General features: G+C 41.3%; 1 protein-coding gene across 4 annotated transcripts; it reads left to right on the top strand.

Annotated features, from left to right (window-relative positions):
* The first annotated feature begins 1991 nt into the window (after positions 1-1991).
* si:dkey-5i3.5 (uncharacterized) lies at positions 1992-5993 on the top strand. Of its 4 annotated transcripts, XM_032524567.1 has the most exons (5): positions 1992-2120; positions 2771-3057; positions 4021-4267; positions 4707-5077; positions 5751-5993. In XM_032524567.1, the coding sequence occupies exons 1-4, from the start codon at positions 2057-2059 to the stop codon at positions 5066-5068; spliced, it is 960 nt and encodes a 319-aa protein (XP_032380458.1). In that variant the 5' UTR covers positions 1992-2056; the 3' UTR covers positions 5069-5077; positions 5751-5993. The 4 variants fall into 4 exon arrangements, with proteins under 4 accessions (XP_032380458.1, XP_032380457.1, XP_032380459.1 ...); XM_032524566.1 differs by having other exon boundaries at positions 4707-5993; XM_032524568.1 differs by having other exon boundaries at positions 2006-2207; positions 2795-3057; positions 4707-5993.
* The last annotated feature ends 3532 nt before the right edge of the window (positions 5994-9525 follow it).

Below are 9525 nucleotides of genomic sequence, written 5' to 3'. Positions count from 1 at the left end.
AATAGGGAGAATAGAGGTTCCATGGTGGAGTGGTGAATGTGAAAAGTTAGTTAGAAAAAGGAACCAAGCTCTTAGAAAGCAGTGGTGAGAAGGAGTAAGGCAAAGAAAAAGACTGGAGGGATTATTGTAGCTCAATAGGAAGTACTTTTAATATAAATGATGTATGGGGAATGATCAAGAAAATGGAAGGTAATAGAAGAGGGTGGAATTATCCAATCCTTTCAGATGGAGAACAGTTGGCTACATCAGTGAACACACTGAGAAAGGTACATAGTTCCACTATTCTGTCAGAAGAAAGAAAGAAGGGGAAGGGAAGAAACACAGAGCCAATATGCTGAGGTCATTCAAAAGAAAGAAAGATCAGAGGATAAATATAATGTTCCTCTCACTCTAAGAGAGTTGAGAAATACAATGGACAAGTGGAAGAATTCAGTTCCTGGAAAAGATTAAATTTGTTATTATTAAGACATGTCTTAATAATAACAAATTTAATCTTTTAATGATTAGACAAACATAAGACAGGCCATTAGCTTTAACCTCTCACTTTAATGGAAAGGTTGGTAAATGGAAGGCTAATGCACTTTATTGAAGAAATGGGGTGGATGGCTGGCAGTCAGAGTGGCTTTAGAAAGGGGAGTAGTACTACATCAAATGTCTTGAGGATGAAATAAGAAAAACACAGATACACAAAGAGACTGTTGTGGCAGTCTTCTTAGACATTGAAAAACAGATGATATGCTATGATTAGAGAGTCTTTTAATCAAGATGCATTTGCTAGAAATTGGGGGAAATGTGTTTAACTGGGTAATGGACTTCTTAAATAATAGAAGTATCCAGGTGAAAATAGGGAAAGAAACATCTAGAAGGTGTTCGGTAGAAAATGGGACACCGCAAGTTAGTGTTATTAGTCAATTGCTGTTCAACATAATGATTAATGATGTTTTTATTCAATGTTCAGCCAGGAATTGGAAAGTCACTATTTGCTGACAATGGTAGCCTATGGAAAAGGGGGGACATGTGAAGTACACCCTGAAGAAGGTCCAGGAAGCTCCAACCTTAGTGGAGGATTGGGGAAGGAAATGGGGGTTTAGATTCTCTATTGAGAAGACTGGCTAGGTTTTTTACTAGCAATAAAATAGAGGAAAGTATGAAACTGGAGTTTAAAAAGGGTTAAAAGTTTTAGATTTCTTGGTGTGTTTTTTGACACAAGACTTACATGGAAGGAGCATGCTTCAAAAGTAATAGACAAATGTAAAAAGGTTACACATTTTATAATTTGTCTTGCTGGAACAGACTGAGGAGCTGATGTAGCTTCTTTGAAGCTAATTTATGTATATTTAATTAGAGCAAGAATTGAAGCTGTGTAGAGGTTATTATTTCTAGAATGTGGATTGGTCACACGTTTCTGAACAGCACTTTATTTATTTTAGGAAAACACCAGAGTGGCTTGTGTTCATGTCAGGAACTTGAGACAGTGCAACATGTGTTGATTTCTTGTAGAAATCAGAATCAGAATCAGAATCAGCTTTATTCGCCAGGTATGAGGACACATTCGAGGAATTTGTCTTTGGAGCATTGTTACTCACACTGTGCTTACACATACATATCAACCAAAACAGAAATATACACACTAATATATACACAATATATACATACTCTAAACAGAAACAATATAGAGGCATGAGCCTCTCTATTATGACCGCCAAAGACAAGATCTACCCAGAGAAATGCGAGAAATTAGCTTTGAAAGAATCTTTGAAAGGTATTTTAGAAGTAGGGTCAAGCGGGAGGGGAAAAAGTTGTTTTTTCACATTTTGAATAGACACTGGGCTGTAGAGCAGGATGTAAGTGCACTAAGGTGCTAATTCCATAGATGGCAGCAATGCAACTTGTTGGATGCCGGCTGCCGTAAAACCCATGGAAAACCCCATAGAAGAAGAAGAAGAAGAAGAAGAAGAAGAAGAAGAAGAAGAAGAAGTAGAAGAAGAAGAAGTTGTTGAAGTTTTAACATAAAAAGAAAACTGCTCACTAGCGTTACTGGTAATTGTGGGAAATTATGCATTTTGGAAACAGCTCTGATCTGTCATTAACGAGTATCGCTGGCACAAAACTAAAAGCAGGTTAGTAACTCAGCCAGCAGAAAAAATGAAGTTCGTATGTGGATCAAGTTAACGTAGACTCACTGTATTCCGGACACTTTCGACGCAGTAAGTACACGTCCCGTAATGCGTGAAATGATAAGATAATCCTGATTGGAACCTGTCTCTGGGGGCAGTTCTTACACGCAAATCAAAGATTGATTGACACATGTTGGGTAAATAATTTGGAAGAAATCTTGAAAAAACTCTAGTTTAAAGGATCTTTGATACGGTGTCCTGGCGATTTTGAATGTCACGTCCGTCAAAATGCCTCTGGAGCTAAATGTGTAGATCCCTTCAACAAGCCAAAATGTTTATACAGCTAGTCCTATTGGAATACGGATGATAACTTACGTTAGTTTGCTAGCTAACTAGTGAAAAATTGTGTATTCTTAACACAGCTAACGCTAACCAGCCTGCGAGTTTAGCGTTAGCTAGATAGCGTTAGCGTAGTGTTACGTTGACTCTTCAGTAACTTAAAACACTTGGCTACAAATAGTATAACTAGCTATATTAATAGGTTTTTTTTCCATTAGTAATGTTGGTAGCCTTCTCATTGTCATTTTTACGGCCATTGTTTTTCTAATTTTTCCTTCCTGTCCCCTTGTTTTCCTTTTCTTCTCTTTTTTTAGAGACACTTTTCACATTTCATCCAGTGGAAAGCCTAGCGAGAGACGGTACCATGTTGGGCAGGGTGCTCCTGAGCAGAGGCATCAATGCCCACCGCATCTGTAAGAATGTGACCTTCTACATTAATGAATCGGCATCTCCAGTCTCAAGATGTCAGACCAAAGCCTCTGAAGACCATACACCCCTTATGCTGATACTGCCGTGGTTGGGTTCGCGTCCTCAAGCAGTGGCCAAATATTGTGAAATCTACTTCCGCACTGGCTTTGATGTGCTTGTAGTGGAGAGTGAGGTAAGATAACGACAGTATAAATCAGTGAGAATTACAACATTACACAATGGAGTTTACACATAGTCAGTGCTTTGTATCACAACCACATAGAACTGTTAGTTATACGTCAAAACTTCATGATGACTCAATTGTATTATTAGGATTTGTGATGCATACCTGTGGATGCCCTTTCACTAAGTTAGGTAATTCTTAGATATAGGGAGATGCTGTTTTTTTCATAATAAAGAAAATAGATGCGTATCATCCGTGCATGTACCGTATATGTTTCGTTGGCTTTCCAAAGATTAAGTAACACAATTAAGTACGATTTAAAAGCCCGTGTGTGTGTGTTTGTAACCACAATAGTTTATTGTGAACCTCATGGATGTATGAGTTAAGCATGAATACCTTAAACGACCCCCATACCCACATATAACAACAACTAAGACATCTGCCTTTAGTGGAGTAAAGGTGAATTTTAAATGATTCTTTGTTGCATAGGTTGTAAGTCAGTCTGGTCTTTAATTGTGGTCTTATGGCCTTGGGGGATATGCATCACAGACTTTATGCCTGTATTCACTGATGTACAGGTGGCGCACCAAAGTACGTGGCAATGCGCCAACAAAGTGAGGGAAGAAGATGGGTTAGAGCTAATAAACATCGCTGTAAACAATGCAGGTTTCCAACTTTTAAGAAACATGGTTTTGTAAACGTTGTGTGGGCAGGGAAATGTATTCAACATGTTTGGTAGACCTGAAGGACGGATACACACACACACACACACACACACACACACACACACACACACACACACAATGTGTTTTAGTTAGTAACTTTTGTTCATTTACAAGAAAACCCCACAGGGGTCTGTAACTTCTATGATCTGTGACAGTACAGGGATAGGATGGGCTCTTAACTCAAACTGCCTAAAGCCAAATGATGTTTCATCAGCATTCTGTTTTCTTTGTGCTTGTTTTACACAAGGTGCAAGATTTCCTGTGGCCTCGCTGGGGTCTGGATAAGGGAAAGTGGTTGCTAGAGTTGCTCCAGAGTGAACGCTTTGTGTCCCGCCCACTGCTTGTCCATGCCTTCTCTATCGGTGGCTACACATTTGCTCAGCTGCTGGTACATGTGTCCCAGGACACACAGAAATATCAGGCGCTCACACAGAGGATCAAAGGCCAAGTTTACGATAGCCTGGTGGTGGGCTCTGTGGATACAATGACCATAGGTCAGTTCAGCAGTGACACTGCAAATTATTTGATTCTTACCAAGATAAAAAAAAAAACAACAACTTGGATTCAGAAGTGTTGGATAATTTATCTTGTGTTTATCTTATTTTAAGTGTTCAACTTTACACTATGATCTTAAATCAAGCAAGCTTGTCGAGTGAAATTATCTTGCTGCATGGACAGATAATTTAATTTGTTTTGAATACCTTTTCGCTCAGATTTAGTGTTTTTATCTTGTTTTTAGACACCTCTTTTTTGCAGTTAACACACGCATCAATTTTATTTCATTGGTGTCCATTGTGCACAATCATACTTGCTAGAACCAAACTAGGATGTTTATACAAGAAGTGATACATGGTTGAATATGAGTGAATGCTATTCAGTGAAAATGAATGAAGTGTGATTTTTTTTTTTTTTTTTTTTCCCCTCTCTGTCCAGGTCTATCTAAGACTGTATTTCCAAATTGGGAGAGACTGGTAAAACAAGTAAGCCAGTTGTACTTTGGTATGTTCAGACGCCAGACGGTGGATTACTATAACAAAGGCTTTAATGTGTTTTTGAACAATCCCATCACCGCTCCTGCACTGTTCTTCTTTTGCGAGAATGATGCATTGAGCGACCCACAAGCCATGAAGGAGTTGATTGATCACTGGCAGAAGCGTGGGATGGACATCACAGCGAAGAAGTGGGAGGACTCTACACATGCAGGTCACCTTAAGAGACACCAACAAGAGTATCTGACCACCCTACACATGTTCCTCCACTCACTTCACTTTTCCCCTCTAAAGGCCAAGATGTAAGATCATTTTTAGTGCTGTCAGTTAAACGCGCCATTAACCGCGTTTAACACAAACCCATTTTAACAGCGTAAATTTTCTTTTACTGCGAGTTTAACGTTCTTTTTGGCCTAGCAAACTTTTTTAGTTTTTTGTCACATGCTGTTTCAACAACTAGTAAGGTTAGAAAAACTACAACACCACACCGGATCTAGTTAGACAGAAACAAAACAGCAGGCACACTGCACACACCTATTTGGGCTTGCAAGAGTAGCAACGTTACGTTTTGAGTGAGATGACGAAATGGTTGCCAATAAGATTTTGGATCGGACGTTTACTTTTTAAAAGTTTCCAAAATGTTCCATTTGACGAGACCTGAGTGATCTTTGTGTTTTGTCGTTGTGAACTGCGCTAAATACCAGAAATACCACTTGATGGCCAAGCACACAGCTGCCCCGAATTCCCCGCTCCTTCGTCAGGTTTTTTTTTTTTCCCATCCTTTTTTTTTCTTTCTTCATCCTTCTTTGTGTTACATTGTGTGAGAGATTATTTGCTCCAAGTGAGAATGACTGCTCAAAGTGAGAATACTACGTGTGAAATTGAACACTACATTGGACTTTATAACAATGTTGTTTTCAGTTTAAAAAAAAAAAAAAAAAAACTTGAATTGCGAGTTAACTATGGCAATACAATTAATCGCGATGAAATAACAACACAAAGCCATATTCACTTGACTTTGCTTGTTTTCTGTTTTGGGTGAAATACATTTATTTAATTTAACATCGGAAAATTACAGGTCATCCAGGATTTTATATCTTTAATGCATACTTGAAGTTTAGTTAACTGACTGGTTTTGTCGGACTTGATTGACAAGTATAATTGTGTGTCATCCGCATAACAGTGAAAGTTAATTGAGTGTTTGCTAATAATATTGCCGAGAGGAAGCATATACACCAATTAAAGCTGCAAGCAGCGATGGAGGGCCCTCGCTAACCCGCGCCAGTCGGGGTTACTGGCGGACGCCTCTCCTTGCGACCGCGCAATAAGCATCACTCGTACGCTGAAAATCGTCGCCATGAAAAGTGAACTCCCTGCTGATTCATTGATACCTCACACAAGCCTATACGTCATAAAGTCATTATCTGTGAAAGGGGCGTGGCCGCATCATATTGGGGGGGTTAAAACTCACCAATAAAAAAGGAAGTCTCTGCTGAGTTCATTGATACCTTACACAAGCTATACGTCATACAGGTCATTATCTGTGAAAGGGGGCGTGGCCGCATCATAAGGGGGCGTGTCAGACATCACCAATAAAAAAGGAAGTCTCTGCTGAGTTCATTGATACCTCACACAAGCCTATACGTCATACAGCTCATTATCCTTGAAAGGGGGCGTGGCGCATCATATTGGGGTGGGTCAAACGTCACCAATAAAAAAGGAAGTCCCTGCTCAGTTCATTGATACTTACACAAGCCTATACGTCATACAAGTCATTATCTGTGAAAGGGGCGTGGCCGCATAATAGTGGGGTGGGTCAAACATCACCAATAAAAAAAGAAGTCCCTGCTGAGTTCATTGATACCTTACACAAGCCTATACGTCATACAGGTCACTATCTGTGGAAGGGGGCGTGGCCGCATCATAAGGGGGCGTGTCAAACATCACCAATAAAAAAGGAAGTCTCTGCTGAGTTCATTGATACCTTACACAAGCCTATACGCCATACAGGTCACTATCTGTGGAAGGGGGCGTGGCCGCAACATAAGGGGGCGTGTCAAACATCACCAATAAAAAAGGAAGTCTCTGCTGAGTTCTATGGCATCTCACACAAGACTGTACCTATAACGGTTCAAATGTTATGAAAGGGGGCGTGGCCTGGGTGACTGGGCGTGGTCATAATATAGGGGCCGCCTCAGTATCACATGTAGACAACACATTCTAAGTTTCATGTAAATCGGATGATGTTTGTCATATAAGGCATATTTCTTGTTGCCAGATGGTGGCGCTATCTCCAAAAGTCCATATTGGCCTGTAGGTGTCCTCAGGCCTGGACTCTTGGTGTTTGTGGGAAATTTCAAGCAGATACGACAACGTACACTGTAGTTACAGCCACTTTCTCAGTGATCGCTGAACACTCAAAATGGCCGTCATGCCACGCCCACACCGTATGACGAAAAGTTTTTCTTTTAATAACTTTTCATCGGTAACATCTTGAGATGATACAGACCAAGTTTGAAGTTGATCGGATGAAATCTCTAGGAGGAGTTCGTTAAAGTATAGCACCTTGTCTTTTAGAAATACTTGCTGTTGCCACTAGGGGGCGCTATGACTTTGAGCGAATTTTGGCGTGTAGATGTCGTCAGGGAAGGACTCTGATGAAACCTGGAAAGTTTTGAGAAAATCGGACAATGTACACTCAAGTTACACTCACTTCCTGTAATAAGCTATATTTCCTGTTGCCAGATGGTGGCGCTATCTCCAAAAGTCCATATAGGCCTGTAGGTGTCGTCAGGCCTGGACTCTTGGTGTTTGTGGGAAATTTCAAGCAGATACGACAACGTACACTGTAGTTACAGCCAATTTCATCTTCATTGCTAAACACCCAAAATGGCCGCCATGCCACGCCCACACCGTATGACGAAAAGTTTTTCTTTTAATAACTTTTCATCGGTAACATCTTAGGATGATACACCCAAAGTTGAAGATGTTTGGATGAAATCTCTAGGAGGATTTTCGTTTAAAGTATAGCACCTTGTCTTTTGGCCTACTTCCTGTTGCCTAGGGGGCGCTATGACTTTGACCCCAATAGCGGCGTGTAGATGTCGCCAGGGGCACTCTGAGATCGTAAAAGGTTTCGAGCTAATTGGACAACTACGCTCGAGTTACCCCCCACTTCCTGTTTGGGTTTGGCAAATTGCACAAAATGGCCGCCCGCCACGGCCACGCCCTATGACGAAAGTTTTTCTTTTAATAACTTTTCATGGGTTAACATGTTAAGTGACACACCCCAAATTTTTGAAGATGTCGGACGAAAGCTCTAGGAGGAGTTCGTTAAAGTACGACATGGGGAAATGGCCAAAACGCACAAATTTCGCACATTCAAAACAAATGGTGGATTTCCTGTGGGTTTAGGGGGGAGCTACCATGGATTTTATGTTCGCCCTGCCATGCTACATATTTTTACCAAGTTTCGTGATCTACGTTAAACATAGTCCCGGGGCTAAATTTTTCTAATATTGTAGGTTGGCGCTAGCGAGCCATTTTGTGCGCCTATTCCCGAAAAATTTAAAATACGTAAATTTTCACCAGACTTGATGCGACCGCCAAATTTGGGGTGAGTTTTTAAATATGATAAGTCCCCAAAAAGGCAATTCATTTGACGGAAAATAATAATAAAGAATAATTTAAAAGCGCAAGCAGCGATGGAGGGCCCTCGCTAACCCGCGCCATTCGGGGTTACTGGCGACGCCTCTCCTTGCGCCGCGCATTTGCGCGTCACTCGTACCCTGAAAATCGTCGCCAATGAAAAGTGAACTCCCTGCGGGTTCACTGATACCTCACACAAGCCTATACGCCCATACAGGTCATTATCCGTGAAAGGGGGCGTGGCCGCATCATAAGGGGGGGGTTTTAAAACATCACAATAAAAAAGGAAGTCTCTGCTGATTCAATGATACCTCACACAAGCCTATACGTCATACAGGTCACTATCTGTGAAAGGGGGCGTGGCCGCATCTAAAGGGGCGGGTCAAACATCACCAAGAAAAGGAGTCTATGCTGAGTCTTTGATACCTCACACAAGCCTATACGTCATACAGCTCCTTATCTGGAAAGGGGCGTGGCCGCATCATGGGGGGGGGTCAAACTCACCAATAAAAAGGAAGTCTCTGCGAGTTCAATGTACCTCACAAAAGTATCTATGTTACAACGGTTCAAATGGTATAAAAGGGGCGTGGCCTACGTGACTGGGCGTGGTCATAAAAAGGGGGCCGCCTCACTATCACATGTAGACCACACAATTCAAAGTTTCATGAAAACGGATGATGTTTGTCCAAAGGCATATTTCTTGTTGCTAGATGGTGGCGCTATCCCAAAACTCCTTTTGGGCCTGTAGGTGTCCTCGGCGGGACCTCTTGGGTTTGTGGGAAATTCAAGCAGATCCGACAACGTACACTGTAGTTACAGCACTTAATTCTTCATTCCTAAACACTCAAAAGGCCACCATGCCCGCCCACACCGCATGACGAAAAGTTTTTCTTTTAATAAACTTTCATCGGTAACATCTGAGATGATACAGACCAAGTTTGAAAATGATCGGATGAAATCTCTAGGAGGGGGTTCGTAAAAAGTATAGCACGTTGTCTTTAGGCCACTTCCTGTTTCCCCTAGGGGGCGCTATGACTTGAGCCAATAGCGGCGTGTAGATGTCGTCAGGGACGGGCTCTGATGAATCCTGAAAGTTTCAAAACCAGATTGACAAG

Source organism: Etheostoma spectabile, chromosome 8, assembly GCF_008692095.1.
Source record: "Etheostoma spectabile isolate EspeVRDwgs_2016 chromosome 8, UIUC_Espe_1.0, whole genome shotgun sequence".
Classification (NCBI taxonomy): Eukaryota; Metazoa; Chordata; class Actinopteri; order Perciformes; family Percidae; genus Etheostoma; species Etheostoma spectabile.
This window is presented reverse-complemented; position numbering and strand designations above follow the sequence as displayed.